Source organism: Crotalus tigris, unplaced genomic scaffold, assembly GCF_016545835.1.
Source record: "Crotalus tigris isolate CLP2741 ecotype Arizona unplaced genomic scaffold, ASM1654583v1 scf7180000017545.3456711, whole genome shotgun sequence".
Classification (NCBI taxonomy): domain Eukaryota; kingdom Metazoa; phylum Chordata; class Lepidosauria; order Squamata; family Viperidae; genus Crotalus; species Crotalus tigris.
In genome coordinates, this window is record NW_024096464.1 from 128,630 (window position 1) to 144,493 (window position 15,864).

The 15,864-nt window shown below is 37.2% G+C and overlaps 1 protein-coding gene across 1 annotated transcript in view; it reads right to left on the reverse strand.

The window, feature by feature from the left end:
* Positions 1–5,839: 5,839 nt before the first annotated feature.
* The window catches only part of LOC120304281 (cytosolic phospholipase A2 epsilon-like), a 45,908-nt gene continuing 35,883 nt past the window's right edge, over positions 5,840–15,864 (reverse strand). Inside the window, exons 17-20 of the mRNA XM_039334672.1 lie at positions 13,600–13,791; positions 12,434–12,600; positions 7,211–7,394; positions 5,840–6,160 (exon numbers count right to left, since the gene is read on the reverse strand). Of these exons, the coding sequence (XP_039190606.1) occupies positions 5,958–6,160; positions 7,211–7,394; positions 12,434–12,600; positions 13,600–13,791 (746 nt within the window). The 3' untranslated portion in view covers positions 5,840–5,957. The remainder of the gene's footprint in view (positions 6,161–7,210; positions 7,395–12,433; positions 12,601–13,599; positions 13,792–15,864) is intronic.

The window sequence follows — 15,864 nt, forward strand, 5'->3', positions numbered from 1 at the left end:
GTTCCTTTCCTATCCAAGCTTGTAGCCCATATCAATTTTAAAATTTAGATAATAAGAATATTCAAGTTAGATAGCACACCTAGCAGTTCGAAAGCATGCAAATGCAAGCAGATTAATAGGTACCACTTTGGTAGGAAGGTAACGGCATTCTGTGCACCTATGTTGTATAGCCATGCTGGCCACATAACCATGGAAATTGTCTTCAAACAAAGCTAGCTCCCTCAGCCAAGAAATGGAGAGGAGCCCGATGCCCTAGAGCAGGGATCTGCAACCTTAAACACTCAAAGAGCCACTTTGAGAAAAGAAAACACTGGGAGCCGCAAAACTTGCACATGTACTCGTGCACATGTGAGGGGGAGAAACTTGATTGAAGAGTTTAATTAAAAAGAAATAGAGGCTGCTGTGCATGAGTTCTCTCTCTCTCTCTCTCTCTCTCTCTCTCTCTCTCTCTTTCCTCTCCCTTTCTTTCTCTCTCTTTCTTTCCTTTCTCCCTCCCTCTCTCCCCCCTCTCTCTTCCCCCCCTCTCTCCCTCTCTCCGATCTTCTGCTTACCTGGCAAGCTGGCTTTCAAGCTGTTCTCCAACAAGCTGACACAGGTTCTTATTGGGCTGGCTCTGTCTTTCCCTTCCTGCTTCCTGCAGAGACACAGCCAAGGCAGGAGCCCCACCCAATAAGCTTGTCAGCTTGTTGGAGAACAGGGTGAGGCCACTCTCTTTTTTACACACACACACACAGAAAGAGAGAGAGAGAGAGAGAGAGAGAAGGGAAGCGCAAGTGCCTTGGTCTCTCTCTCTCTCTCTCTGCAAATGGCAGAGAAGGTTGGGAGCCAAGGGAGAAGGCTCAAAGAGCCACATGCAGCTCCAGAGCTGCAGGTTGCCGACCCATGCCCTGGAGTCAGACACCACTGACCTTTTTATAGTTAGATGTTGCTTTCATGTCATATTTTATGACAAAAAGCAATCACTACAGATTTGGACAACATGCTTATTAGCTTTGGTTAAGCCCCAACTTTTTTACTACAATGCCAGTTGGTGGAGGAGATAAGATAAAAGTACATGTGCATTTGTATTAAAGCAGCAGAGAGGTATATGTAGTTTATGACTGGTGTGTGTGTTGTTCTCTGAGGTCTACCTATGTTTCATTACCATATTAGTGTTTGTATTAACCAAACAGGATGGTTTAACATCTTATATGATCACAACCTCTATACTGGGCATTATATTATCTAAGTGATACTGTATACTGATTGTGTGATTCGTAGAACTCAGAAAATAATTTCTAAAAGGCTATTTCTTGAGTAACTGAAAAATCCCCCTTTTCTGACTTCTCAAAATAGTTGCTTAAATACACACATTTTGACATTTGGAATTGTTACAGGGCAACAGAGAAATCTGTTCAACATTTAGGCACTGGCCTGAAAACCTATCTTCATTTGCATTTATATTATGCTAATAATTTCATGTTCACTTTTGGCAGGGGTAGCATACAGCCAAATGGAAAAATGGAAGACTCAATGATCAACACCATTACTGTTTCCTGTCTAACACTAGTTCAACTGCTCCCATCCACAACAGAGTCAGTACAAATAGAAAAGACAATTTTTCTTTCTTAAGGGCAAGCATTGTGTCAACTGCGATAAATGATTCGTCGAATAGTTTGTTGCTTTCTTGAAGAAGTGAGACACATTATGAGGTATATGAAAGGCTCTGGTTATTTTATTCTGTCTTCCCTGTGAAACAGCTCAAAGAAACTACATCTGACTGGAAGCAGCTGCTTTGCTTCTGTAGTAATTATGGGGAAATATCTTTGGTGCATGTTCATGTATCCTCAGATGATGATGATGATAATAGTAATAAGTTGGAAGGGAGCTTGGAGGTCATCAAGTCTAACACCCTGCTCAGGCAGGAAACCCTATACCATTTCGGACAAATGGCTGTCCAGTCTCTTCTTAAAAATGTCCAGTGTTGGAGCATTTACTGCTTCTGGAGGCAGGTTGTTCCAATGGTTAATTGTTCTCACTGTCAGGAAGTTTCTCCTTAGTTCTAGGTTGCTTCTCTCCTTGATTAGTTTCCATCCGTTGCTTCTTGTCCTGCCTTTAGGTGCTTTGGAAAATAGCTTGACTCCCTCTTCTTTGTGGCAGCTCCTGAGATATTGGAACACTACTATCATGTCCCCCCCTCGTCCTTTTCTTCATTAAACTAGATATACCCAATTCCAGCAACCGTTTTTATATGTTTTAGCCTCCAGTCCCCTAATCATCTTTGTTGCTCTTCTCTGTACTTTTTCTAGAGTCTCAACATCTTTTTTACATCACAGTGACCAAAACTGGATACAATATTCCAAGTGTGGCCCTACAAGGCATTGTAAAGTAGTATTAATACTTCATGTGATCTTGATTCTATCCCTCTGTTAATGCAGCCTAGCACTGTGTTGGCTTTTTTGGCAGCTGCAGCACACTGCTGGCTCATATTTAAGTGATTGTCCACTAGGACTCCGAGATCCCTCTCACAGTTACTACTATTGAGCAAGGTACCCCCTATACTATACCTGTACATTTGGTTTTTCTTGCCTAAGTGTAGAACCTTACTTTTTTCATCACTGAATTTCATTTTGTTAGATAGCGCCCAGTGTTCAAGTCTGTCCAGATCCTCCTGTATCCTAAGCCTGTCTTCTGGAGTGTTGGCTATTCCTGCTAGCTTGGTGTCGTCTGCAGACTTGATGAGTTCCCCATCTATCCCCTTGTCCAAATTGTTGATGAAGATGTTGAAGAGCACTGGGCTCAGAACAGAGCTCTGGGACATCCCACTACACACTTCCCTCCATGTAGATGTGGTTCCATTGAGGACCACATGTTGAGTACGGCCAGTCAGCCAGCTACGAATCTATCTGGTGGTGATGCTGTCTAACCCACATTTTTCTATCTTATCAAGTAGTAGGTTGTGATCTACTTTATCAAATGCCTTAGTGAAGTCCAAGTAAATTATATCCACAGCATTCCTCTGGTCTACTAATTTTGTCACTTGCTCAAAGAATGCAATAAGATTTGTCTGGCATGATCTGTTTTTGACAAACCCATGTTGGCTTTTAGTAATGACTTGGTTTGCCTCAAACAAATTTGTTTGTTTGATTATCTTTTCCAGAATCTTCCCAGGTATTGAGGTCAGGCTGATAGGTCTGTAATTTCCTGGATCCATTTTTTTTCCTTTTTTGAAGACGGGAACTACATCAGTTCTTTTCCAGTCCTCTGGTAGTTCCCCAGTGCTCCAGGATCTTTGAAAAATATAGTTCAGTGGTTCTGAGATCTCATCTGCCAGTTCCTTGAAAACCTTGGGGTGTAATCCATCTGGTCCTCGTGATTTGAACTCGTCTAGGCTGGACAGGTGCTCATTTACCATTTTCGTGCCTATCTTAACTTGTGTTTCTATTCTGTTTTTTATGGCACTATTTTTGATAGTTTGGTCTGCTTTTTCCCTTTGTATAAAGACAGATGCAAAAAACGAGTTAAATAGTTCTGCTTTCTCCCTGTTGCTTGTCACCTTCTTGTCACTTTCACCTACTAATGGACTAATCATTTCCTTCACTTTTTTCTTGTTTTCTACATGTTGAAAGAAGCTTTTTTGTTATTTTTTACTTTGGTCGCAAGTTTTAGTTCATTTTGAGCCTTAGCTTTCCTCACTTCAACTTTGCAGGCTTGGGCTATTTGCTGATATTTTGACTTAGTTATGTGCCCCTCTTTCCATTTTCTAAACTTGTCCTTTTTATATTTCAATTTATCAGAGAGTTCTTTATGCAGCCATGCTGGTTTCTTTTGAGAGCTGTTATTTTTCCTCTTTGTTGGTATTGTGCTAGACTGGTTTTTTATTATCTCACTTTTCAAAATTTCCCAAGCTTCTTGAATTGTTTTCCCCTTGAGGATTCTCATCCATGGAATCCTTCCCAAGCCCTCTCTAAGTTTATTGAAATTAGCTGTCTTAAAGTCCAAGACTCTAGTGTGACTGCATCCTATTGCTTGTACTTCCATATTGAATTCCAATATTGCATGATCACTTCCTCCCAAGGTTCCTGTGGCTTCAACACCTTCTATCATTTCATCTCTGTTAGTGAGAATTAGATCCAAAATGGCTAATCCCCTAGTACCCTTCTCTACTTTTTGGGAGACAAAGTTGTCTGCTAGGTTTGTCAGGAATCTGTTTGATCTTCCACTTGGTGCAGAGTTTGTCTCCCAGTTGATGTCAGGGTAGTTAAAGTCCCCCATTACTATTGTGATGTGCTTCCTACATACCTTAGTTAGCTGACTAGCAAAAAGTTCATCTATTTCCTCTGTTTGGTTGGGTGGCCTATAGTATACACCTATGGCAATTGGGGGAGATCTTGGAAGTGGCCTGCTGAGCCTTAAACTAAATGGCAGCTCAGCTTTTTAAGAACTCAGAACTTCAAGAGAGCTGTGGGGTCTTTACTGCTCTTTCAACTTGGTTGTTTTTTTTCAAATGTTTCATCACCCAACTAGGTGGTATCATCAGTGCTGGAAATGAGTCAATACATTGCTTGTATATAAACAGAGAGCTAACCCTACAACTAGTGACTGACTTATTTCTTTTGTCCTATGTGAACTCCTCCCTCCTGCCTATCTTTGTCTCCCCCTCACATCCCATCTCTGCCTTTGACTTCCATGCATAATATGGCTAAGATGAAGATGCTGCTATATTCTGCCATTACTGCCTATGAGAGGTCATTGGTGCTCTCTGAGCTTGGTTGTTTTCTTGCAGATGTTTCATTACCCTCTGAACTAGGTAACATCATCAGTGCTTATGGGTAATGAAATGTCTGCAAGAAAACAACCAAGCTCAGAGAGTCCCAAGGACCCCTCCCTTCAACTGTGAGCTGCAAATATTCTCCTCTATTGGTATATTACTGCCTATCCACTGCCTATCTACCAAAACAATGTACAGCTCGTGGAAGTTTTGTAAACTCCAGCATTTAAAGAGAAGAGAAACTGATTTCAGCCAAGGAAATGTCCATTTCTTCCCCCCTCCCCGACTTTTGTGAATGAAAGCATCTTTAAAATGAAATTCAGATTACAGGGATTATGCAAAAGTATGCAAGTTCATCCATCCCATTAAAAATGTGGCTTAATGTTTTTTTGCTGATTTCTAATATTTTTAAAAATTATTGACATATGTTTTATAAATACAGTTGTGCATTTCCATCATTATTTATTTGATACAGAAGTTAAATGTTAATGTTTAAAAGTGGTGTTTTTTTTAACCCCCTGTAACCACAAGAAAATCAATAATTTTGTTCAGATTCACTTTCTCATTGTAGGGACTCACAGTATTATGAAGTTTGGGGACTCCTGTTTTGAGACTACGTGGGTTCCATGCTAAATCTTTAAGGAAATAGAGGATTATTTCATGAAATGACACTGGTACTCAGAACATTTTTTTTTATTTATATAAACATTTACTATCTTACCTTTCTAGTAATTGTGTATCACATAGGATGGGTAATATTTGTGTAGCATGCTAAGGATCAATCAGATGTCCTTGGTCTTTGAAACTATTTCAAATGAAGGGTGACTTATATCTGAGTAATGTGCTATAAGCATCATGAGCAATAACTGAAGGCAGCTTCTAATGTATTCCATGGTAGCAACAAACTTAGACATAAAGCTCAGAACTGGTATCTAAATCATAAAGAGCATAGTATTGTACTAATGATATTTCAAAATAAGGAAATTGATCAGATGGATTCTTGTTTGTAGAAGTCTTATTACATTGACTTGCAGCACTAGCTATTCCCCCCCCCCCCCCAAAAAAAAAATAGGAAAGGAGGACCTCAAGCAGTTTCTTGTTGGGGTCAAAATGGAATTGGCTTAGATTCCTGAATTTTCAAAATATGCACATCTATATTCCACCTCACATTCTGTGTACACAGCCACACAGAGAAGTTGATTATTTTTTAAGGATTTTTTTTCCGTTCCACTGCCCTATCCAGTGCCTGAAGAATCAGATGTTGGTTATTTAGAATATTGTATTCACTCAGTTCTATCAGCTGGTCATATTCTTCCTCAGTGAATGTCATTGAGTACGTTGAGTATGGAGTGCTGTTAGAGGAGATGTCAATGTTACCGTATTTCATTTCTGATTCAGAGCGTTTGACACCTAAAAAAGAAGGAAGGGGGAGGAATTGAAATGTAAATTGTCCAAACCAAAACTTACTATAAAGACAACTTAGAGTTTCCTTATATGTCCATTTGATACCTATAGAAAAGAATTATTTGTAGTCAGGGTTGAATTGTGGAGTCCTTGGGGCTCTCTGAGCTTGGCTGCTTTCTTGTAGAAATTTCACTACTAAACCAGGTAATATCATCAGCGTTTGTAGGGAATGGGTAGCTACTAGCATTGATGTCACCTAGTTTGGTAATGAAACATCTACAAAAACAAACAAACAAAGTAAACAAGCTCAGAAAGAACCAAGGGCCAAAAGTTCACTTGAGAATGCAAGCACTCTTGAAACTGAGAAGAAGCAGGTCTTTATACAATGACAATACTGCCTGTGTTTTCTAATAAAAAATTGTTTTAATGGATTTTCTTTAAATGAGATTATCATCAGTGTCTATTAGGGACGTAGATGAAAGTACTGCATCTACCTGTAACAGCAATTTGAGTCTCTTCTATTTTAGACCTTTACTGATTATTGTGAATATACATGATAATTGCTTTTTTCAAAATAGTGTTTTGAAAACATGATGTATGCATGTATTTTGTTAGATAAATGAGATAGATAGATAGACAGACAGACAGACAGACAGACAAATAATAGAGATGTTTTCCAGTGTGCAGTTACATTTGGATATTTCAGAAGAATTTGGGATTTTGGTTTTTAGAAGACATTTTAGAAAAGAAAAGAACATGATCTAAAATAGAAGTTCTGTGTACCTTTCTCCACCCCATTTCTCTTTGTGTTCCCTTTGATCTCATTCATATTCAAACTAGTCTCAAGATGCTGGAGTTAGAATGTTGAATTATGGGTCGAAGTCAACATGGGTAACACATCTGTGGACACTATGTTGCAAAATATGGTATTTTATGTAGCATTTTTATTACATCACTCTGTAAATTATTGTGCACTACATTATGCAATGAAGTGTCTACATTAATAATCTTGCTTTGCTACATTAATAATAAAAAATAATTATAATATTGAAATACCTGGGGCTTTGTAGTAGCGAAAAGTATCATTCACTTGTGGAAAGAACAATAATATTGGTGCTGCTGGATTCTCAGCATCTTCAAATAAATAGCATTCCTTCAGATGTTTGTCATCATCCTTCAGGACAGCTTTGGGAAATGGGATTCCTTGATCTGCATAGTACTTGCATGATTGCTCCAGGGGCTAGATAAAATAAATAAATAAATATAATAGTGCATGCGTGAGATACTAAATCTGGATTTAAAAAAGCCTGAGGAACATGAGACATTATTGCTGATGGATCTGGACAATTGAGAAAGTCAAAGAATACCTAAAGACATCAATATGCTTTATTGATTTTAGAAATTCCTTTGATTGTATCAATCATGTCAAGCTATGGAAAGTGCTCAAGGATTAAAGAAGATGAGTGTGGTATAAAATCGGAGGAAGAAACATCAATAACCTGTGTTATGGTGAGGATTATTATAATTGAAAATCTGCAAGCTCCAATAATAAATGTCAAGAAGATCAATGAAAAAATGGGACTAAAATTAAATATAAAGAACACCAGCTAATGACAATAGGTAGAATAACATGCCCTGAAACTGATAATGAAGATATCAAAGTGGTAGATAGTTTCTGCCTTTTAGGATCAACCATCAACAGTAAAGGAACAAGGAGGCAATAAATATGCCATAGACTAGTATTGGTAGAGCAGTCAGGAATGCTTTGGAAAATATATTCAAATGCCATGTGGGGTCTACATCTACAAAGATTAGAATTGTGCAAGCAATCCCTCTATGGAAGCAAATTTGGGCTTTGAAGAAGCAAATAGAAAGAGTTTTGATACTTTTGAACTTTAGTGTTGGAAAAGACTCCTGAGAATACCATGGACAACCAAGAAAACAAACACATGGATCATCAAACAAATCAACCCAGAATTCTCACTCATGGCATAAATTAGCAGGCTCAAATTCTAACTTAGGACTGTTTAAAGACTTTCTGTGGAAGGGTCTAATACTGGGGAAGATAGAAGGAAACAAAAGAAGAAGTTTGACCAGCAGCAAGGTGGATAGATTCAGTTCCATGGATGCTCTGTTGAAAGATGTGGAACACCTGAAACATCAGGCTAGGAACAGATTGTCTTGGAGAAAATTTGCCTTTGTGGTCACTATGAGCTGACAATGACAAGACTGAAATGAAGTAGTTTGTCCACAACAGAACAGAACCTCTGGGAAAGATATTAAAACAAAATAAGGTAAATTACCAAATTTTTTTTACATGATGAACAATCTAGAGCTTGTAGATGCATGGAGATGCAAAAATGGTGAGCCAAATAATACACTATTTTTCTGAAAGACTCAAATCTTTTTCAAGAATTCGTATATTTTGGATATCTAAGAATTTGGTTACTAGTGTTCATAAAATGGAGATATGGCCAAAACATTTTTCCATTCACAATCCAGTGACTAGTATATAAAAGGAAAACCAATTCCCTCAAATGGAGGTTAAGTGAAACAGTGCAGAAAGAAACAGTAATGAAAGCGGGTAAAAAGAAATAAAAATATTTTTTGATAAAACTACTGTATTAATAAAGATTAAAAATGAATCATGCAAAACAAAAGGATTGTGAGTGTGCAAATAAGTCAGGGAAATGATCGTCATATAAACTGAAGAAATAAAAACAATAAAATAAAAAATATAAGATGAAAATAGTGTGATAACAGATAGTTTAAGATGCAAAAAATATCACTACTACTGTAAAATGTATAATATTTCATATAATATATAATATTTAAAGAAATAAAATTTACTAAAAATCACAGAAAAACAATTAATGAATGGATCCATTACATTAAGAGAAGTTTGTGAAGCTGTAACAAAAGTTCAAAATAAGGAAAACACCTGGACCAGATGGTTTACAAGCCTTTTATTGCAAACATTTTGAACATGAATTATTATAAACATTTCAAAACACGTTATAGACTGGAAAGATACTGGAGAGTAGGTTGGAAGCTAATATAGCACTAATAGTTAAAGAAGGTCAAGACTTAACTTCACCAAAAAATTATCAAACAAGATCATTACTCAGTAATTATTATAAATTATTCACAATGATTTTAGCTGAGAGAATGTAAATAGCTTTACAGAACCTTATTCATTAAGGTCAATGTGGAAGGGAGTTATACCTAAAATACAGCTGAAGTACAAATTCAAAAATTATTGGATATTAAATAGTTAGAATAATATAATTAGAAGCCTAGAGCATTGATTTTTCTTGATACAGAAATAGTCTTTCTCAGTTTGAACTGGACTTTTTTGTTTAACATTTTGGAAGATATGGACATTGATAGGAATTTTATCAACTGGGTAAAACCAATTTATACCTCACAAATGACACAGTTAACTGTTAATGGAAAATTAACAAACCCCTGTGAGATATAGAAAGGGACTAGATAAGGAGATCCCTTATAACTGTTGCTTTTTATGTTAGCTTTGGAAATATTGAACAGAAATATAAGAATTACTGGAGTGAAGATATGGAGAAATATATATATATAAATTATGTTTGCTGATCACTTGGTGATAATTTTGGAAGATCCATTGGAAGGAATAGAAATATTAAAGGAAAAACTAAAGAATTTTTTTTTGGGGGGTGTTAGCTAGTTTTAAAATTAACAAGATTTGTTAAAGACGAAGATGTTAACAAAGAATGTGTCATGGTTCTGGCATTGTTTGAGGCATTGTTTTCCTTAAAGAGTCTTTTATTCGGGAAACAAAGTATCGGCACTACATAGTTGAACCCAAAACTAAATTCCCCTCCCCTGGATACAAAGTTTCAAAGTACAATTCCCACCCTCAATAATCTGTCATAAAGCACATTCCCCAATTAGCTTATAATGCGGCCTTTCTCCCCAGCTCTCCAGACTGTCAAAACATTATCTGCTCCAGACCCAGTTTGCCCTTGAGTTCCCAGAGCAGAGTTATTACTATGGCTAACTGAGCTCACATCCCAATCCCCCCTCCCTGCTCCAACTAATTCTAAAAGCAAAAAAATGGAAAAGAGAAAATGGCTGCTTTTTCATCTGTTGTCAAAGCAAAAAATCTGATATTAGCAGCATTGACAGAATGTGAAAATGGAAAAACAAATGGAATTGATGGGGAAAAAATGGTTTTCAAATCAAGAAAAAAGTGGAATACTTGTCTATCACTATGACTAACATGAATTACCGTAAATGCCGGCGTATAAGACGACTTCCGCGAGCACTGAAATCGGCGCCAAAGACGGGGGTCGTCTTATACGCCGAGTCGTCTTATACGCCAGAAATACTGGTAGTTTCCGGCATATAAGACGACGTTCTAGGAATGCAGCCCGGCTAAAAGACGGGGGTCGTCTTATACGCCGGGTCGCCTAATACACCGGCATATACGGTATATATCGTACCAGAATGAAATCAAGAAGGACATGTTAAGATGGGATTAGAATTGTCATTGTTGAGGAGAGTTTCTATTGCCAAGAATAATGTTTTTGTTTCAAACAATACCCTTTATAATAACTGATTATCAATTAAACAATGGGAGAAAGATATATCTAAGCTTGACTGGCAAGGGAAAAAACCCAGAGTTAAATATAAAATACAGGTAGTCCGCAACTTACAATAGTTCATTTAGTGATCATTTGAAGTTACAATAGCATTGAAAAAGTGACTTATGACCATTTTTCACACTTACGACCATTACAACATCCCCATGGTCACGTAATCAAAATTAGATGCTTGACAGCTGACTCATATTTATGACCATGGCAGTGTCTTAAGGTCATGTGATCACCTTTTGCAACCTTCTGACAAGCAAAGTCAAGGGGGAAGCCAGATTCACTTAACAACCATGTTACTAACTTAACTTCAGTGATTCACTTAACCACTGTGGCAAGAAAGGTGGTAAAATGGGGAAACCTCACTTAACAAATGCCTCACTTAGCAGCAGAAATTTTAGGCTCAATTGTGGTTGTAAGCTGAGGACTATCTGTATCTTAAGATGCAAAAGAACTGGGAGATTCAGGTTGCCTGATGTGAAGTTGAATTTTGCAGCCTGCTGCTTAGTCTTAAATGTTGTAATCCAGGGTATGTCAAACTCAACTTCATTGAGGGCCGCATTAGCATTGCGGTTGCCCTCAGGGGGCTGGGTGGGTGTGGCCACGGTGGGTGCGGCCTATTGGGTGGGCATGGATGAAGTGGGTATGGCCTACTGGGTGGGTGTGGCCAGCTCTATATTGTTTGCGTCAAGGGTGCCTGTGGGGGCCTGGGTAGGAGTGGGATCGATCTGAGGGTCTCTGGCAGAAGGGGGTGGGACCGAGGCAAGTGCCAAGGCATGGTCCACTGGAGGAGCCTCACTGTTCCTCTCAGGCCATGCGGGGGGGAGGGCTTATGGAGCTAAGACTGAATGTGTTTCAGCATAGAGGGCCACCACAAAATTGTACATTGGCTCCCGGCTGGCCTGGGCCAGGGCCAAGGCAGAGGAGGCCGTTCCCTCACTGTTTCCAGGATGGCTTCACAGGCCACATGAAACCACTTCACAGGCCGCATCCAGCCCCCAGGCCTTGTGTTTGACATGTCTGTTGTAATCTAAATGAGAATGTTTATGAAATGTTGTACCATTGGTATATGTCTCAAGAAAAAATGTCTAGAATATGTAAAGATTCTTCAAATTTATGCTGAAAATATGAACAAAAGGGGTTTTGTGTCATATTTGGCGGACCTGTAAAATAGGCCAGAAATGTTTATATTCAAGTACACATAATGGTACAAATTTTTTTAGCTATCAACTTTCAGTTGAAACTTGAATTTTTATTGCTGTGATTAATGGACAACCATAGAAAACAACCATGGAAGATAATTTTTATATGGGATTAATTTGTGATTTATGGGTTTGAAGATTAGAAAGGATAGTTTATGGAAAGAAGGAAATTATGATGTCACTAGACAGAGGATAAGATACAAGTGCATGACCTCTGTCAAACAGATCCTAAACTGCTTCTTTCTAATCTTTTCTTTTTTCTTTTTCTATTTTATTTCTTGCATTCACCATTCTTCCCTATTTTCTGTTTCTTTTCTAGTATTTCTATTGTTTATAGCTTGTTGAAAAAATCTTTGATAAAAATTATGTTGAAATAAGTCAATGAAAACAGAGAATCCATATTAAAAAAATAGGATGAAAAATAACAATATAAAAGCAATTCTCACCAAAGACTGTGATCCTGCACTGTAATTTAAATGTAGGATAACATCCACCTTTCTTTCTGGTTTCAGCAGAGGAGCAGAGCTAGTATTGATGAAAAATCCAGTATCTTCCAGAGACAAATATTTTTCTGTTTGGGTTAACTGATTGGGTGAAGAGTCCAGTATAGTGTCTTAAAAAAATAAGAGGAAGCCCAAATTCTTGTAATGTGGGATGGTTTGAAATTGCACAAAGAAATCCTTGCCCCCAGCCCCAAAAATGCATGCAACCTACTTGCCACAAATGAGAAGTTGGTTTTGATAGATTTTCAAGCAGCCCTTATGTACTAAATTGCTGGAATCAGCTGCTTGAAATTGAAAAGGCATGCAGTTGTTTAAATAACAATTTGAATTTTATACTTTGTGGTTCATGAGCCTCATTGTGTTTGTGCATTTGGGGGATAACTAAACCAAAAATTCTTTAAAGCTGGAAAAACAAGTAGAGAGAACTGAAAATATATATGTTGATCATGATGAAAAGCACAGTCATGCTATGGCCTATTTAATCTATACAGGTAGTCCTTGACTTACGACCTCAATTGATCTCAAAATTTCTGTTGTTAAGTGAGACAGTTATTAAGTTTTATGACCTTTCTTGCCAAAGTTGTTAAATGGATCGCTGATTTGTTATATTGGTAACACAGTTGTTAAGTGAATCTGGCTTCCCCTTTGACTTTGCTTGTCAGAAGGTTGCAAAAAGTGATCACATGACACTGTAATCGTCATAAACATGAGTCAGCTGCCAAAGTCTGAATTTTGATCACATGACCATGCTGCAATGGTCGTGTGAAAAATGATCATAGGTTGGGTTTGTTCAGTACCATTGTAACTCCAAATGGTCATTGAATGAATTATTGTAAGTCAAGGCTTATCTGCAACCACCGTGGCTTAAGACATGAAAGCTTCACCAACACAAAAATTGTGATTTCTTGTCAACAGTGCAGAAGTGCTGTACTATTGCCTTCTTTCTGAACATTTATTTTCATTTTCCTAATTAGCCAGTTGTTGTTTTTTTAGAAATTTCCCGTTTAAAGTACTAACTGGGCCCAGCCCTGCTTAATTTTTAGACATCATGGAAGTTCATCTATCTCTTCTTGTATTAAAATACTCATTTAAAAAATCAATAAAATTACCTTGCCATCTAGAGAAGCTTTCATTCTCAAGGTATTTATTGTCTAGCTGGAGACCTTTGATGAAATTGTGGTATTGGGCAACTGATAAGCGATCTGTTAGGACATCTCTAAAAGCACTGGATAGCGGTCCAGCTGGAATGTAGAGGTCTGTCTTCTGCTCATGTGGTTCAATAGTTAAATGAGGCTCTTCATCTACAAAAGAGAAATTATAATGAATGAAACACATTATTTGTCTATATTTGGCTTAGATTTTTAATTTTTTGCAAAAGTAAAGATAGTCTTTGACCTACAAAGATTTATTTAGTGAATGTTCAAAGTTACAATGGCACAGAAAAAAAGTGATTTATAATCCACCTTTCATACTTACAATACTTGCAGCATCCCCGTGGAATAATCAAAACTCAGATGCTTGGCAACTGGATCATATTTATGACGGTTGCAGTGTCCCGGGGTCATATGATCATCTTTAGTGTTTATTACATTTATTAATAAACATGTTTATTACATTTATCAATACATTTTTAGCTTATACATATCTTAATTACTTTTACATTCAATCTTTATAGACAATCAATATCTTGTTTATTTGTTTTCCCCATTTTTTAATTTCCCATCAATATTCAATTTTAACTTTTAATATTTATACTTCCAAGTTTTAAGTGACCAAAATTTTCTTTATCTCAATTCATAACAAAATCTAGTATTCAAAATACATATCTTGTCTATTTGAGTATATTCTATTTTAATTAGTAATATAAAATCCTCTCTAATAAATCAAAACCTCAATTTTCTTCAGCCTTATTCTGGCTTTCTTCCTTTGCCAGCTCGCCTTCCATGTCAGTGCTTTTAAGTCATCAAATAGATCTCCCTCTGTTGTTATATATATTATCTGAAATAAAGGAGACTATCCAGTTGCCATTTTTTTGGAAGGGCTAGTGAATCATCTCTCTATTATTCCAGATTCCCATAGTTGTCCTGATATGTTTGTCTTCCCTTTGGTCTGTTCTTCTTCTTGCTCCTCAAGTTTCTTCTGGTTTATATAGAAAGTCTTTTCCATTTTCAGTGTTGTCTGTCCCTTTTCTGGATTTTTCATTGACTGTATTTTTTGGTCAGTTGAATCCTCTATTATAGTATTTAATTGTTCCACTTCTGTTATCTTCTGCATAGTTGATTCTTTAACTGTAGTCAAAATTTGGGTTTGTATATCTATGCTGACATCTTGTTCTTTTCTGTAGCATCTTATTTCATCACAAGCTGAAAGAATGGTTTCATGTATTGCTTTTGACATAAAAAGAATCTGTTCCTGGTCTTCATCCATATTCTCTTAATGGTGTGTTAAATTGAGGGCTTTAAAGTCAGAGAATGAAAATAATTTTATAACTGAGTATAGAACACAGCTGAACTTCTCACAGCTGATATTTGTCAAGTTGAAAAAGTCTTTATCTATAGTCTGGGCTTCAAGCCAAGTCCCCTTTAGACAACAACAAGTTGTAATATCAAACTTGTCCACAAGATGTCACCAATGCCGTTTAAGGTTTTTTAAGTCCAAAATTTTTATAATCCTTTTTCCAAGTTTATTTCTTTTTTGTAAATAAAAACCAAAGTCTTCAATAAAGATAAGAAATCTTTTGGTCCTCAAATTTTAGAAGCATATAAATCCAATTAGATTAAAGTTATTCTTTAACTCTCCTGAATAGTCAGTCACCGCTATTCTTAGAGGGTGGGATAGAAGTTCCCTTCCCTCTTTCCTCACAGGGGGGAAGATACATTGGGCAGCTTTTACAGAAAAGAAAATACTTAGGATTGAAGAGAAGTTCAGATCTCACCCAGTCTCATCCGGGCAGCTTTAGAAGTGCCTGGTGGTAAGTTTGACTTTGGCTGTCTGCAGCCTAGTGACGAGCCATATTTCTATGCTGGTCTTTTGTCTGCTGGTTTGGATGGCTGCCCCAGATCAAGCGGAAAGGCTACTGCCCTCACGCAATCAAGCAGGGGTCCCCTCCTTGCTTGTTGCCCCTACAGGGTGACTCTTGACCCTTTCCAGGGTCCCCCAGCAAAGTGAAATCGAATGCGGAAGATGGAGCTTGCCTTCTGGTGGCCACGATGGCAAACCAGAAGTCCCTTGTTCAACTATTTCATTTATCTAAATATGCAGTAAATTATATTTCATAGGAACTGAAAATTCCTTTACAGGTGGAATATTTTATGGTTTCTAAGTTTTTTTCTGCATTGTTTACATACAGTTTAAAAACATTAGTAACATGCTCA